Source organism: Ceratotherium simum, chromosome 19 (genome assembly GCF_057802395.1).
Source record: "Ceratotherium simum simum isolate JZ-2026a chromosome 19, ASM5780239v1, whole genome shotgun sequence".
Taxonomy (NCBI): domain Eukaryota; kingdom Metazoa; phylum Chordata; class Mammalia; order Perissodactyla; family Rhinocerotidae; genus Ceratotherium; species Ceratotherium simum.
Window position 1 is genome coordinate 45,356,263 of NC_141918.1, and position 16,239 is coordinate 45,372,501.

Consider the following 16,239-nt stretch of genomic DNA (forward strand, 5'->3'; position numbering starts at 1 on the left):
TGTGGGAGATGGAGGGCGTGGAGGGATAAGGGAAGTTCCTACACCACTGCTTTCTTATGATATAGTCTTCTCAGAGGTACCACATACATGCAAGTGTTCTGGGCTAAGCAGGTGGCTTTGGGAGAACTTACCTGGGAGCGGCAGTTATCAGAAGAAAATGGTTTGTGCATTATAAGAATTAGTTCATTTTTTAAAAATCTGTACAAAACTTTTTTTGGTTTGGTTTTTCAGTTTTATTGAGATATAATTGACATACAGCACTGTATAAGTTTAAGGTGTACAGCATGATGACTTGACTCAAATATATTGTGAAATGAATGACGTACAAAACTTTTTGCTGATTTCTTTTTATTTCCTCACATTAGGTACCTTTTGTTTCCCACTTTATTAAATAACTCTTAGAAATTTCTCAGCCCTGTGGATACACCACTGTCCTTCCTGTCACCATGCTCAAAACCTCAGGCCAGTCTTTTCATCCTGTTCTACTTGTCACAACCTCAAGTCTGTCCATTCTATCTCTAATCCACCCACTTCTCTCTGTTCTTACTGCCACGACTCCCAGTTTAGAGCCACAGTGGAGCATCCTCTTTGATCATCCATTCATTCGTCTGGTATTTACTGCGTGTCTCTTGTATCCCTCTGCCAGATCCTGGCACACAAAGATGAACAGCTTCCTTGCCCTCAAGGAGTCAGTTTAGTGGGGACATAGACTTATGAACACATATTGCAGTGCTGTATTCCTAAGACTGTTTTGGAAAAGTTACTATATTATCTTCAGATTATGTGCCCTTCTTATTCCCAGCTATAAGTATTAGAAAAATAAGTTAAATACTAGTTATATTTTGCCTTTTTCTGGTTAATTTTACCCACATTAACAGTAAAAGTTTAAATTCCCCTTTGAAATATAAGTTTTCTAATTTCTGTGTTACCTTTCATGGCCAGAGCTTTCATTGGCACATGTCTCTTCGTGGAGTTAATACACTTCTTTAAGAATAACTCTCTATTCTCAGAGCAGTTTCACTATGTGTGATTAAAAGATCTGCATATTCACATCTGTCCTTGTATGTGTATATATATTTTTTTCCTGAATTCAGATTTAATGGTCTAACTTGCCCTTTACTGAGCAGCAACCAGCCCATCCTTCCCAAACAATGAATAGAAACAATTACTTCTGTGGGTCATCTTCTTGCTAAATCTCTTTAGGAAAGGGAACTTTCAAAGTAAAGAGGGAAAAGGACGATGAATGTTTTATAGGCGATCATGAGATATAAACTGCGTTACTATTGTTCTGTTTTACCTCTAGCTACAAGAAAACACAGGAAACCCTGAGTCACGCAGGGCAGAAGGCGACTGCAGCCTTCAGCAACGTTGGGACGGCCATCAGCAAGAAGTTTGGAGACATGAGGTACTGTGGGATAGGACCACAGGAATGGTGCTGAGCCCTGGGCTTCCCAGAGAAGGGGAGCGTTATCTGTCGGCTGGTCTTCCTAACATATTCTCTTTCTTTTGTGTGTGTGTGAGGAAGATCAGCCCTGAGCTAACATCCATGCCAATCCTCCTCTTTTTGCTGAGGAAGACTGGCCCTGGGCTAACATTTTTGCCTATCTTCCTCCATTTTATATGGGACGCCGCCACAGCATGGCTTGACAAGCTGTGCCTCGGTGTGCGCCTGGGATCCGAACCCAGGCCGCCAGCAGAGAGCGGAGTGCGCGCACTTAACTGCTATGCCACGGAGCCAGCCCCTCTCTTTTTTTTTTATTGGATTAAAATCTTATGTGACTGATAGTGATTGGTGACTGAGATAAATTTTTATATGGAGATGTTTTCTGCCTGAAGGTCAGGTTAGTTGGCCTGGTCCCAAAGATGCCCTTCCAGTAGGACCTGACCTAGTAAAAGTAGAAGACAGAGAGTGCCTTTAATCACTAGTAAAAGGGAGATTTCAAAAGAATGTAACATACACTGAATTTTAACCATTGTAATTTAAACAATAAGTTAAAATATGCATTCAGTGGAATATGCTCTGATAAACTATTCTAGGTTACATTTTTGTATACATCCATCTAGTATATATTTTTCTATGCTAAATACGTACATATTTATTCTCTTATTCCAAAAAAGTACCATATGGTATATACTTCTGCTAATTTTCTTTCTTCACTTTAGCAATATATTGTGAATAAGTTGATAAATGTTTATTACACATTCTATTTTTTTTTTTTTTTTTTTGCTGAGGGAGATTAGCACTGAGCTGACATCAGGCCAGTCTTCCTCCACTTTTTATATGTGGGTTGCCTCCACAGCATGACCGATGAGTGGTATTGGTCCAAGCCCAGGATCTGAACCCGAGAACCTGGGCCGCCGAAGTGGAGCATGCCGAACTTAACCAGTACGCCATGGGGCTGGCCCCTACACCTTCATTTTTAATGGCTGTATTATCTTCCAGTGCATAGCTGTAGCAAAATTTTTAAACAAATCCCCTTGCACATTTTGATTATTTTCAGTATTTTACTATTATATAAAATTAGAGTGAACATCAAGATTTTGAACCGAGAACCAAATGTCCTCACTATAGGCACCAGAAAAACAATGTAGTATTGACCATTTCTATTTTTTATATTGTGTTCTAGGATGTTATCTTATATCGAGTTGTTACACTCATATTTTTTGCTTATTTAAATACCTATCATTGGTGCTGTCCCGGTAGCGTAGTGGTTAAGTTTGGGCACTACGCTTTGGCGGCCCAGGCTTCACCAGTTCAGATCCTGGGTGCGGACCTACGCACCTCTCATCGAGCCATGCTGAGGCAGCGTCCCACATAGAGCAACTAGAAGGATGTACAGCTATGACATACAACTATCTACTGGGGCTTTGGGGAGAAAAAAAAGAAAAAAGGAAGAAGATTGGCAACAGATGTTAGCTCAGGGCCAATCTTCCTCAAAAAAAAAATTTAAAAAAAAGTACCTATCATAGCTTATTTTGAATTTGGCTGATATGCTTAGAAGATTTTCTTTATAAATCAATTTCATTTTTCTCCTTATAAATCAAATTCATTTTTAAAAAACTTTTCAAGTATGTTTTAAATTTCTTCTTTTAAAAAAATCCATGCGTATTATTTCATTGGATTCTTAAACTATTACTTTCTTTATTACCTGCTCCTTTGATACCTAGAGGCAAATATTTATATCTTTGTGTTTAAGTTATTTTTTAGCTCCAAAAATTGCTGGATTATGCACACTCCTCATGTACCAACTTAACAACTTGGCCTTTATGAGGCTAGAGTTAAGTACATATGAATCTGACTACATTGTTTTATCTTCATATTTACTAATAATACAATAATGTAATCATGAAAAGCAATTGAAATTCTTCAGAGGCCATGTGAGATGAACAGGTAAACATTCTGGATTATTAATTAACCTTAATTTTATTACAAATAAAATTTTGCTATCATTTCAATAGCATTAAAACATTTATCTAAACTAAATAATTTCTTAAAACAGGAAATACCCTACTACCTGTTATATCCAAGAAAGTATATTTTGCCATTTTTATAAGATTTGTTCTCCCCATATGTAGTTGAAATCTTTCACTTGAACACTGGGACCTCAGCATAATACTAAAATAGTGTTTCTCCATCTTTATGGGACCTTACAAACACCTCTGAAGCTTGTTTAAAATACGTATTCCCAGATTCCACCTCTCCGAGATTGTGCCTCGGTGGGTCTTGGGTGGAGTCCAGGAATTTGCATTTGTAACTAGCTCTCGGGTGATTTGACTTCAAGTGGTCGGGTTATGAGGAGGCCAGATGTAACTTAGCTCGCCTGTACCCGGGTGTTCTCAGTTAGAAAATGGGGATAAGAGTAACAGCATCTTCGTGTTATTATAAAAGTAGCAGAAGAGAGCCTGCCATATGTTAAGCACTCAATAAATGCTAGTTTTTATCTTTACTAAGTGACTGTCTCAGACAAGGTGGCCCCACGTGATGGAAATTAGGGACAGTCCATTAACAAGAGCACACTATATTTCATAAAGGCTCTGCTTGTTTTTCTAAGAAAAGAATGAAGACTGTGTTTCATATATGCAATATGTTGACATATTTATGTTCACACACTAATTGGGTAAATATCAAGGTCGTATTGACTTCTTTTTCCTCCTATTTCAATGTGGCTTTCTTTTAGCGTAATGGATAACCTATTTCCCAGGAGTTCCAAACTTTTCATTAATTATTGCTCTATGTAGAGGCTACAACTTTTTCATTATAAACTGTGGCTAAAAATATTGGAAAATGTAGACTATGTCACTAGAGACTCAAATACGGTCCTGCAATATTTTGTAGAGTTTGCAAAATTCAGGCCTATATTTTTCTCAAATTATAACATCAAACATTTGTAAATAAATGAGGATAAGTCCCTGTGAAAGCAACATTTTACAAAGAAGTTTTAATTTTAAATTATGCTAAAACAAGTAATATATGTAAAAGTCATATTTGAAAATTGCTTAAGTGTAATATAATATTCTTAAATGTGAAGAATTAGTAAGTTTTTATTTTTCATTCAAATTAATTTGCCAATTTATAAAATGATGGTGGGGAAATTTTACAATTTTATCACAGACATTTTACCTTGAACCCCTTTTTTGCTTTAAAAGTATCATATTATTCTCTATTTTTGTTAGTTACTCTATAAAATTCTTTTGTATGTTCTGGGAGCAAACTTCTGAACTCGTTTAAGAAAGATTGCCGACAAAATTTAGATACTTGGGAAGAAAAAAAACACCTCTAGTTTTTAAAATAATTCCGAGTTAATACAGATTTTGAAAACCTAGAATTTGGGCCTTTGAATAACTGAATGAAAAGCGTTATGTTAGGATTTAATTTATACGTTCTATAAAAATAAGTACTATTTCCCGAGCTAAGATTCTCATTTTGTCCTGATTGCCATTAGGTGACGTCCCCTTAGTCCAGGCAGGAATTTCTCCATCTCCTTCTCCCTCTGTAAAACAACATTGTTAATGGCTACCTAACCAGATGGTTCCTGTGAAGTTCAAATGAGGTCACATTTATGAAAGTCCTCTGAAGAAATGCAAGCTGTTGAATCATTTTTATAATAATATTGGCATCTTCTTGGAACTTGTCAGTGAGTTTGTTCAAGCTGCGTGTGATCTAGTGGAGACGAAATCTTTGGCGAGGCATATAATTTTCTTAGAGTTCAACTATCTGTATATATCCATGAGAATAATAGTTAGGAGCGCAATTTACAACAGGTTAGTAAGGCAATCCTTAAGACACATTAACAAGTCTTAACACTCAAAAAAAAGTAATGTATGGAGCTGCCTCATCTTCGCTTTGGGGCTCTTGAAAGGGGAGGGGGCAGTGTGATCATTTCTTTGCATCCTGATGCGCTCACTCCGCTCCTGCTCTTCTCTCCTGTGCTGCCCTGGCTGCAGGTCTCACTCCATCAGGTAAGCGCTGCCTGTGGGGCCCTGCGGCCCCCTGGCTGCTCCCTTCCTTCCCAGAGCCTGCTGTTTCTTTCACACTGTGGGTGCCTCAGCTAAAACCTAGATCTCTTTTCCTGAGAGTGTTCATGACCAAGAAGTTACAGAGTATAGGGTGCCTAATGCATTTGAATTTGTTTAAGGACAGATTTATCTCATTTCTGAGTGATTTACCCAGTTTCACTTGCTGAGCAATCTCTTAGGAATCTCTTTTAATGCATCGTTCCTTCCTCCAACGGCAGGGGTCCTTAGCATTGAAAGAAGAAAAAAAGGAAAGTGGACATTGAGAGTTGTGTATATTTATGGAACTTTAGAAAGTAAAGCTGAGAAACAGAAAAGTGTTGTCTAGATTGTCGTGTTTTTCTGAACTTCATGTAACTGTTATCTATGTGGATGGTTCACCTTCCACTTTCTGTCTCTTCTGAAGTTGAAGAGGGGGAAGGTTACTGGAAGTCAGGAAGTGTGCAATTGTCAGTTCCAGGTCTCTGAATGGAGCCTTCTTTTAGCTGGAATCTTTTATTATATACTTTGTTTTTTGGAATTTTTTCCTAAGAAAACTGCCTATATTAAAAGTTGAATAGATTGATAATACTGAGGAATTTCTTTTAGTAATTCTTTTTTTAACGTAATTTCTGAGGAAATAGGTTGCCTATAGTTTCTAAATGGAATGTTGAAGGTAAGACATAAGTGTCCCCTGAATTTCTTTGTCTTTTTCTTTCTGAGTTCCAGTAAAGTGCTGCCCCTACTAATGACCTCAGTGGATAGTGTTGGGAAGGGTGATGAGTTTGATCCCTTACCTGTTAGCTTCTTGGGAGAAGAGAAGGCAGAGGCTGTGTTGGAAAGTGTGATGGGAGAGTGCTAACCTAGGAAAATGGACCCCATTTTGCTTTGCCCAGCCTGATTTCTGAGTGGAACTCACATGGAAAATAGGCAATCAATCAGAGGGAAGATGAGTCAGCTACTATAGGATTAATAGGGTGAGAAGGCTGGTGCTCTTCGAGTTCTCAGGTATGGTGATATTTGTACCAGATATTCTGGAATGAATGCAGAATTCCTTGCTTCTACGTCGACTGTGTTTGCCTGGCGTGTGTTTCCTTGATTGTCTCGTGTTAACTACATATATTGCTCTGGCGTGTTTCTCTATAATGGAACGTTTAGCTTTACCTGCCTGGCTCTACTTCCTGGACACTGCCCTCCCTGTCTTCCTGAAGAGAAGGCAGTAGAAGGGAGTTGGACCTGGAGAGGATGCCCAGGGGCTACTGGCTGACCCGGGGGGCACCAGACATTCTCCTCAGATTTCCTGGCCTACAGAGACCTACCGGAAGTAAAATAATGTGCACCTATGGACTGTCTACTCTTCCTTTATACCCTTGGAAGCCACTGTAGCCCATCCTACCCAACGAAAACAAACGTCATCTTGGTGGGGTGGGCAGGGAATGCTGCAGATAGTTGTATCTGCAGTACAGATTGCTGTTTTACAACTGTGAATAGGGAGTTTCTCATATACTTATATTGTGCTATCTTCTTTTTTTTTTCCCTTTAATCTGCTTTTGCCCTGAAGCTACTCCATTCGCCATTCCATAAGTATGCCTGCTATGAGGTAATGTGTGTAAAGTATTTTACATAATATTAATGCAGAATGTGCATGCAGTGTCACTCTATTGAGAGTTACTTTGTGGTTTTTTTCCCCCCTTTATATAAAAGGAAGTGCCATGACCTGCCTCATTCTCTTTCCTGATGGTCTTCAGGAGAAGAGGCTGACAATTCTGTAGAAGTATTGTAGGTATAATGGGCTTGGGCTTTTGACCAGACATGCCAACTTGAATCCAGCCTCTCCTGACTTGTATGACTTGACACAAGTTACTTAACCCAGCTCAATCTCCATTCTCTTATCCACACACTGGGAGAAATGAGACCTGCCTCATATGGTGGTTGTGAGACATGAACAAAGTAACCTGTGTAAAGCACTTAGCCCAGGGCCTGGAACATTCCAAGCACACTTGCAAAGGTACAAATTCGTTCTTATGTCAACAGAATTAAATGCAAACTTGGGAGAAAATTTAAATGAAAGGATAGAAGACTAAGAGGGCTACGGTTCTAGAAAGGATATTAACAGGATTTTCAAAGGTAGATATTAAGGTGAGGTGTCTGTTAAACAATAAAAATATCATTAAAATTACTGACTGGATGAAAACTTCTGAGAAAGATGTTCCCCGCTTCCGTTTGCATGGCTTAGTGATACAATCAGATAAAATCACACTAATAGTTATATAGAGGAGTGAATGTTAGACTGGGAATCAGAGGATGCACGTTGTAGCCCAGCTCTGCCAAGAATGAACTTTGCAGCCTTGGGAAGGTCACCTCAGTGATAATCAGTTTCATCACATTTAACATAAGAGGCTAGGACCAGATTTCCTGCTTTTCCCATGGTGCTCCCAGGAGCCCCAGAACTGCCTTGGGCCACTGCGGCGGGGCGTGAAGTTGGGGGATCAAGCCTCTGGGCCCTTCCCCATTTCAGTCAGAACTGCACCACTTCAACTTGCTTTATATTATATATTGTGGTATGAATATGTTACAGAGGGGTTTCAGTTACTCTGAATAGTTTGAGACCACCGAAGCCAAATTCTTTCTAGGGTCATTTGCAACTACAAACTGTATGTAGTTATATATGATATGATTAAATCTGAGTAAACAGGTTCTCCCTGTTCTCCAGCACGCATTCTAGTGTAATTTAATTAGAGAGATGTCTGTTTTATTATATCTGATGATATCTCTGCTGCACTGGGGTTATTTGGTTACTTTGGAAATTTAACCACAGTATTTGATTTCCCTAACTTGGTGGCAGAAATAGAGAGCATAGATTCAAGATTGCTTAGTCTGTCTTTGAATGACTTGCTCCCCCTAGCATAAGAACTCTCAAATTGAGTCGTGCAACCTGAGGCTCTGAGCTTTAAGTCTAGGTGTCCAAAGAAGGCTTCCAAAAAATTAACATGGTTTTGCTCTTAACCATGAGTCCATCCAGTGGCTGATGGGTCAAATGCAGTCCTCATGAGCTTGCTTGAAATTAACTTAAAAAAATAATGATTTTACTCATCTAACATACCCATGAACTATTAGGCTGAACTGTCTGCCCACTGTGGTCCTGTGTAACGGATGGATGACAGCAGTCATGTGAATAAGACTGGCCAAATAAAACCTGCAGTGGAGGTCAGGTGCTAATAGGTGTATACTTTTGAGTCATTTAAGGGTAATTTCACTAATATTTCATGACGAAACAGAGGTATGATGGAGGATTACTTATAGGAATTTGACTCATGTTTGAGTCATGTGCAAGATGTGATGCCACGTCTGGGCCCTCTGAACTCACTGTTGTTAATTCATACACCTGAGTGCAAATGCATTTCTGACCCTCTAGAGCATCAGAGTCTCAGGAAACAATCCCTAATAAAGCCAAATTCACTCAAAAACACATTCTCTACATTAGTTTCCTCTGGATAGTATTAGAGCCATGCCTCACTCCCACCATACAATGAAGACCATGTTTTATAACCACTCTCCTTTATGAAGTTTCTCTAGGCCATTCCTCTTATTTTATTTCTTCTGCCCTCAAGAGAGAATAGCAATTGGCTCATCAAATACAGTAACATTTGGTTGAATTATCTGACCTGAAAATGATGGCAATCGTTGTTACTGACAGCTGACATGGATACAGGATTTAAGATACATTTTTAGTTCACTTCTTGTTTCTTTAGTTGGACTTGGTGACATCATTTTTAATGGTAATGATGTCATTAAATCATAATGTCATGTGGCCAAATCCAGTATAAGAAACCAAAAAGCACCAAATGAAGTATCTGATGCTTAAAGTAACAAGATGGTATAAAGATTATTTAACACAATGAATGAGTCACAAATAAAATGTCAATAGACTGTGAAGGTTCTGTCTGGTAAGAGAATGAATAAGTATGTCCTCTTTGAGAGGAAAAATAACATGCCCATAATACCATTTTGACAAGTAATGGGTATATTTCAGCTTAAAATACTGAAAGAGTTGACTTTCAGAAACACCACTTCATGGAAGTTGACAAAATGATTACTTTTTAAGACATGGAAAAGAAAAAACTTATGAATCTTTTTTCCTTGAGCTATTTCTGTCTTGTCTCACATTAACTGAAATAAAGAACTTTTAAAATTCCAAGTGGGAAAACTCAAACATGGTATTCTTCAGATAGACTTTCCATTCCATTGCTTACAGAAAAAATGAGTTGGGAAAAGGAGTGTTGTGATAGAAACAATTAATTAGTAAATGAAAAATTAAGCTACCTTTGACTTATTGGAAATGATTTATGGTGCACCATGGAATTATTACAGTTGGATTGCTAAACACTATATTATTTATTCTACAGTTGAGCCTCTGACTGTTTTACTTAGAAAAATTTCATGTTATGGTTTCTGGATCTAACCTAGCAGAAGTGAAATATATTTTAAAACATGGCTGGTGTAGGTGGCAAACCTACAGCTAGCTCTGGTGCAGAGGTGATGTTTACAAATAAGAGCAGAGAACCAGACAGCATGGTTGCTAAGATAGCCAGGTCTTGGAGCTGACCTCTCTTTTTTTGTTATTTTAGGAATTCTCCTACTTTCAAATCATTTGAGGAGAGGGTTGAGACAACTGTCACAAGCCTTAAGGTACAGATGAAGTGAATTTTGTGTCATTGGGTCCATTGAATCAGGACAGCTTAGTCATTGCTGTGGTTAGTTCTGAAGGTGGGGCTGCCAGTATTCAGTGCAGCCAAGAAGGCAGCCTTGCATAGATTCAGTCTTTTTCTTCACATATAAATCTATAAATAAAACCAGTATTGAATAGTGTTACTGTATCCTTACAGAGTTGTTTGTATAAACAATTCAGGGTGAATTGTTCCTTAAAGTGAATTGGGGTTTGTGTTCATCTCTTCACTGGTTAGAACTCTTAATGCGATCCCTCAAAAAGTAGATATGAGAGAGAGGATTGTGGATAGGATAAACGATACATGAATTCTGAATTTAAAGCTTAAGTGAAAGTTCAATAATAGCTCAAAGCACCTCTGGTTTGGACATGGCCTAGTCAAAACGAACTTGGCTGCATGTGTTATACAGCCAACCACTTCCCGTCGGCTACTTCAACTTGTTTACTCACTTCACATACTGAGCACAGCACAGTATGGTAATCATGGAGGGAAAATAAAGCTGAGTCCCAAATGCATTTGATCCCTGAGTATAAACTGAAACTTTGCCTGTTACATGGTAGGTGCTAAAATAAATTCATTGACTTTATTGTTTGAGCATAGACAACTTAGTCTACAGAGGAGAAAAGAGCAAAAATAAAATTAGTCTAGTCTTAAACTGTACAGACCTTTCCAAACAGGAAAAATCATTGAAACTACTAAGATTATTTTCTTAAAGATATCACCTAAACCATGACTTAATTACCTAATTTGATATCATTATCTCTATTTTGTATATAATCCATTTCTGTATTTCCTTGTTACTGGGAAGAATAAGAATATGTATGATCTTTACCCAGATCAAAAGCAGATATATGCACATGCTGATTATTCAGCTGCTTCTGAATCCTCCATCACCACACTGCTCTCACCTCTGCCTCCTGATGCATATCTGCGAGGGTGTAAGTTATTCCTTACTAGAGGTGCTAGGAACTCTTATTGATTTTGACCTGGAGGGTCTTTCCCCTTATGGGAGGATCTTTCATGTAGTCTTCTACTTTTGCTTTCTTAGGCCTCTGACTAGGTATTTAAGGCAAGAATGAAATTATTACTCAGCATTTACCATGCCTTTGTTGGTTTCATTTACCTGCAGTTCCTAGTTGTGCAATTTTACTACCCTGCTTGTCAACATCACCACCTATATAGGGACCAGTAGGCGCCATTAAATTGCCTTCATTTATAGGGAAAACTTTTGATAGGGAGGGACATGCAGTATCTTGGACATTTCTCTTGCTAGAATATCTATTTTTAAAACAAAAGGCTCAAAAAATCCTAGGAGTCAATTTCTCAACATTTGGTTCTCAACCTTAGACTTTCCAAAGAGGACGGATTCTGTTGCTTGTTAGACAAGTTCTGACACAGGACAAGTTGTACTTTTTAGGTTTTCTTTAGAAGAAGGAGCTATAAAGAAGCAAAAGAAGAATAAAGAACAACTGATTTTCATTTGCTTGTAGGGAACTCTGGTAAGCTCACAGCTCACATATGATGTAAGTGGTTGGTCCACACTCAGCTTCTCACTTTATTCACCACATTGGGATGGAAGATAGAGAGCCTGCCTCCTCCTTCAGACATGCTCAAAACTAACTCAGCCCCCCCGGACACTAGCCAGTGTCAAGACCTCCAGAAAGTGGATCCTGTGTCTGTGTGATTGTTCATGGGTTTAAGAAGACTCGCATCGCACCCACCTCCTTTGTCATGGTCAATGCCTTGTTCCTCTTTTTCTGCCCCCGCCCTGCAATGGAGAACAGCTAATAATCATGCTTTGTGTAAAACCTCCCACTTGCTCAATAGTTACAAATTTCTCACTCCTTTTTTTCTCCAGACTAAATAATAGATGTTTAACTCTTCTTTTACAGTTTATTTTCTGCATTGTTTACTTTTCTCTTGTGAATCTTCTCCAGAAGTTCTATAATTTTCTTCACTTATGGATCCCAAGGCTGTTTCCTGCTAAAGGAATGACTCAGGAATCAGTGACGATGGGTTGAAATCCCTTGCCGGTCTATATGCTGCATCTGCATTCACACACTGCTTTAAGCTTGAATTTTAATATACCACTTGAAGGGAATCAGGTTCATTTTTTGTTCTATTAGAAATAATGTTATGCTGTGAACTGAGGTCCATTCCTGCCATTTTCTCACACAATCTGTCACACACCATATGGCATTTGTACCCAGTTGTTCTTCCTTTATACCCAATTCTGTAGATATTTTGATTTTCCATGAAAAACTTTCCAATTCATCATAATCATATAAAATTTAGTCCTTTCTGACTACATCCTTGTAATACATCAATATATCACTTAACATCTGAGCTGGTGTCACCTGTACACTCAATGAGCACACTTTCTATTTCATCAGAAACAAACAAATAGAAAGCAGACCCAGAACCAGCTCCTATGAAACTATATTTGGAATATTCTACTGTGTTTCAGTGAATCATGAGTAACTACCTCCCTTCCAACTGTTCTGTCAAGCAGCCAATTTTTTTTTTTGGTGAGGAAGATTGGCCCTGTGCTAACATCCGTGCCCATCTTCCTCTACTTTATATGTGGGGCGTCTGCCACAGCATGGCGTGACAAGCGGTGCATAGGTCTGCGCCGGGGTCTGAACCTGCAAACCCTGGGCTGCTGAAGCAGAGCACGTGAACTTCACCACCACGCCACTGGGTCAGCCCTAAGCAGACCATATTTTTAATGAACTTACTTTTTGATGAACATATTGCATGGCCTGAATTAAAACGTTTAAAAAAAAGGCAAAATATATTATACTTATTGTTTCTTTGTGTCCTTTCAACCAGCTATTTTATTATGAGAGATTAGGAAGCCCAACCCAGTAATTCAAATAAAATGTTATGCAAAGAATTATAATTTGGGGGGCAAAGTGAGAAATTCTTAGCTGAAAAACCATCATGACAGGAAGAGGCCAGGAGAGGTTTAATCACATCTTTGCTGAAGCAGGTCCTGCCCTATAGTGTTGCAGTGTGCGCTCACTACACCCACATGGTGAAGAAACTCCTTGATTCCACTCCTCTCTTTGCCAAATTGCTTTATTTCAAACCGGTTCCTTCCTTCTTTATTTTTCTATTTTGCTTTGAGAAAATCAAGAACTAGAAGAGAGGAATGAAACAAAGCCCAGAAGAAAACATCAGTAATTGGTATTCACCTGATTCAATACTGTGTGACTTTGATTGCAAAAGAGAACGCAAATAAAATAAAGAGGAGAATGGGAACTATTAATAGAATAGATTACATTGAATTAATCTTGTTTCTCTCTGGAATGAAATAAGCATAGTGAAAAATCACGTAGTTGAAAACAACTCCCCTTCTTCCCATGGCTAAGGTAACATAGAATGGAGGAGGAGTCAATGCTCTGTGCCAGAGGTCTGCAGAGTAAGGCTTGTGGGTCAAATCAGCTGGTCGCCCATTTTTGAATGGCCTGTAAACTAAGAATGTTTATTTATTTATTTTTTCTGTGAGGAAGATCAGCCCTGAGCTAACATCCATGCCAATCCTCCTCTTTTTGCTGAGGAAGACTGGCCCTGAGCCAACAGCCGTGCCCATCTTCCTCCACTGTATATGGGACACTGCCATAGCGTGACCGGACAAGTGGTGCATTGGTGTGTGCCTGGGATCCGAACCCGGGCAGCCAGCAGCGGAGCTCGGGCACTCAACCGCTATGCCACCCTACATTTTTTAATGGTTGAAAAAAATCAAAGGAAGAATAATAGTTTGTGACGTGAAAATTAAATTACATGAAATTCACATTTCAGTGTCCATACGTACAGTCTTTTTGGAACACAGCCATGCTCATTCACTTATGTACTGTCTTTGGCTGCTTTCTACCATGTCTGATTTGAGTGTTTGTGACACAGACTATGTGGTTCCCAAGCCTAAAATATTTATTATCTGTCACTTTCCAGAACGAGTATTCTGAGGCTAAGCAGAGTGGAAAATTTCAACTTAGTAATTGAATTTAAAGAGGCAGAGAGAGATTTAGTGATAATTGGAGAAAAGTGTGTGTGTGTTTTGCAATGATTGAACTGTTTTTAAACCCTGGTTAAGGTTTTAAAAGGGCAGGCCAGACAGTACGTGGGTACCTCCTCCAGTGTGGTTTATGTTCTTGTGAGTGATCACTTGGTGACTGAGGTGTAGACAACATTTTGGGAATAGCAACATTATCTATTCTATACCTTCTTTTTCCTCGAAGCATTTTTCCACATCGTTAATGGTTAAAGGAAGGCCAGTGTAACCATCAGTAAGACTTGCATTAAGCATTTTGGACCATTAAATATTCTTTTGAAGGACTTTAATAAGGAATTTTTCAAAATACTTAACCATATTTCTTAATTATAAATTGGTTTCTTCCTGATTCTATTCTTATTAGCCAATAACAAGTACACCAAAAGGGAGCCTTGTAAGCCACCATAACTTTGCATTTTAAAGGACGTTCCTCCTATAAAGGCAACTGCCTAGAAAGATGTGCAGAGACTAGCGCTGAAGATGATTCATCTCCAGCTCTCAAAGCGCAGACCAGAAAGCACCTGCAGTTGAGCCGCTCCGCCTTTTCAGGGGGACATTTGTCAGAAATCCAGACTGCCTTGCTGAATCCCAAGTCGAAAACCTAAGCTCAAGTCACTTAAAGACGTTCATACGATTGTAATATTGGGGGAATTTACCTAAAATCCAGCTCCGTTTTGATTAAATCGGTTCTCTGGGTGAGTGAGTAGACGGTGCAAATCCACAGATCGGGATATCCTCCTGAGGGGATTGGGAATCTTAGATGTAGAAGAGATAAAGGGAGCGTTGCTAAAAGGGTACGAAATTAAGGTTTTGAATCCAGTCCCAGAACCCAGGGATGAAGGGCATCCTAGCGCTCTGCTAAAGGGAACTGACTTCTCTACATCCTTTATAGCTCCTCTCAAGAATAAAAGTATTTCTGAACTTGAACGTAATCAGCCTATCTTATAAAAACATTACAGAAATAATGAACTAACTGCACGTTTGCGTCCCCGCCCGTTTCAGACGAAAGTAGGCGGGACGAACCACGGCGGCGGCAGCTTCGAGGAAGTGCTCAGCTCCACGGCGCAGGCCAGCGCGCAGAGCTCGGGGGGCGGCGCCCGGCGGGCCGAGGAGGAGGAGCTGCGGTGCTAGGCCCCGCCCCGCACGCCGCCAGTGAGCGCCGAACCCCCGCGGGCAGAACCCGGGCCTTGACCTTGTTCTTCAAACGGCCTCTCCACAAAGTTTAATAAAGTGATTTCCATTTGTATTTGTGTTGATGATGGACCCCTTGACCATCACACTTCAGTCTTCCTAACGCTCATCTTCTAAAATGTCCTGCCTTGAGCAGGTGCACAATGGGTCATGACCCTGGTCTTTGTGTAATTCAACATACTTTCCAAACATGTGGCTCTTAATTATTTGCTTTGATGTTTGCTTGGACTCCTTTAAGAGATGCATGTCTTTGGGGGCCAAGTGAGCACCCCCTTTCGGTTCAGTCAGGCCACCGGAGGGAGCTCTTTCCGACCGACCGTCTCCGGCAACCGGATGACACCGCAAATTTCATCAAGCTGCCTGTGATCAGCCTCACCTCCATCAATTACGTATGTTTATTTAAGCAATTAAAATAATTGATTTTAATGATGACTTTGAACTTTTAATTTCTTTGTCTTCAGAGCTATTGATGACCTTAAAAAGGTAGTAGTTACAATTAAGCAGATGCTACTTTAAAGCAACTCCCACTGCTAATTTGGTGAACGTGAGAGAGAATATGAAAGTGATTATAACCTCAGCCACCCTAGGATGCTAAAACAATCTCCAATGCTAAAATTCTCTCTAATCCACATAGAGGAGTACTTAAGTCAGGTAACTACTGAGTGTAGGTAAGGGATATCAGGAAAGGGGATGGCTAGAAAACAGGAGAAGCAGAGGTCTGCACCCCCTTCCAGTTTGCAAATTGCCCACGTGAATGAAAAAAGTACCATATTA

General features: G+C 39.4%; 1 protein-coding gene across 3 annotated transcripts in view; it reads left to right on the top strand.

The window, feature by feature from the left end:
* The window catches only part of TPD52L1 (TPD52 like 1), a 103,502-nt gene extending 87,605 nt beyond the window's left edge, over positions 1-15,897 (top strand). For 2 of the 3 annotated variants that reach the window (XM_087444051.1, XM_087444052.1), the window contains exons 4-7: positions 1,304-1,405; positions 7,055-7,093; positions 10,122-10,182; positions 15,277-15,897. In XM_087444051.1, coding sequence (XP_087300177.1) covers positions 1,304-1,405; positions 7,055-7,093; positions 10,122-10,182; positions 15,277-15,405 — 331 coding nt within the window. In that variant the 3' untranslated portion in view covers positions 15,406-15,897. The remainder of the gene's footprint in view (positions 1-1,303; positions 1,406-7,054; positions 7,094-10,121; positions 10,183-15,276) is intronic. The other variant, XM_014781202.2, reaches the window with a different exon arrangement.
* The last annotated feature ends 342 nt before the right edge of the window (positions 15,898-16,239 follow it).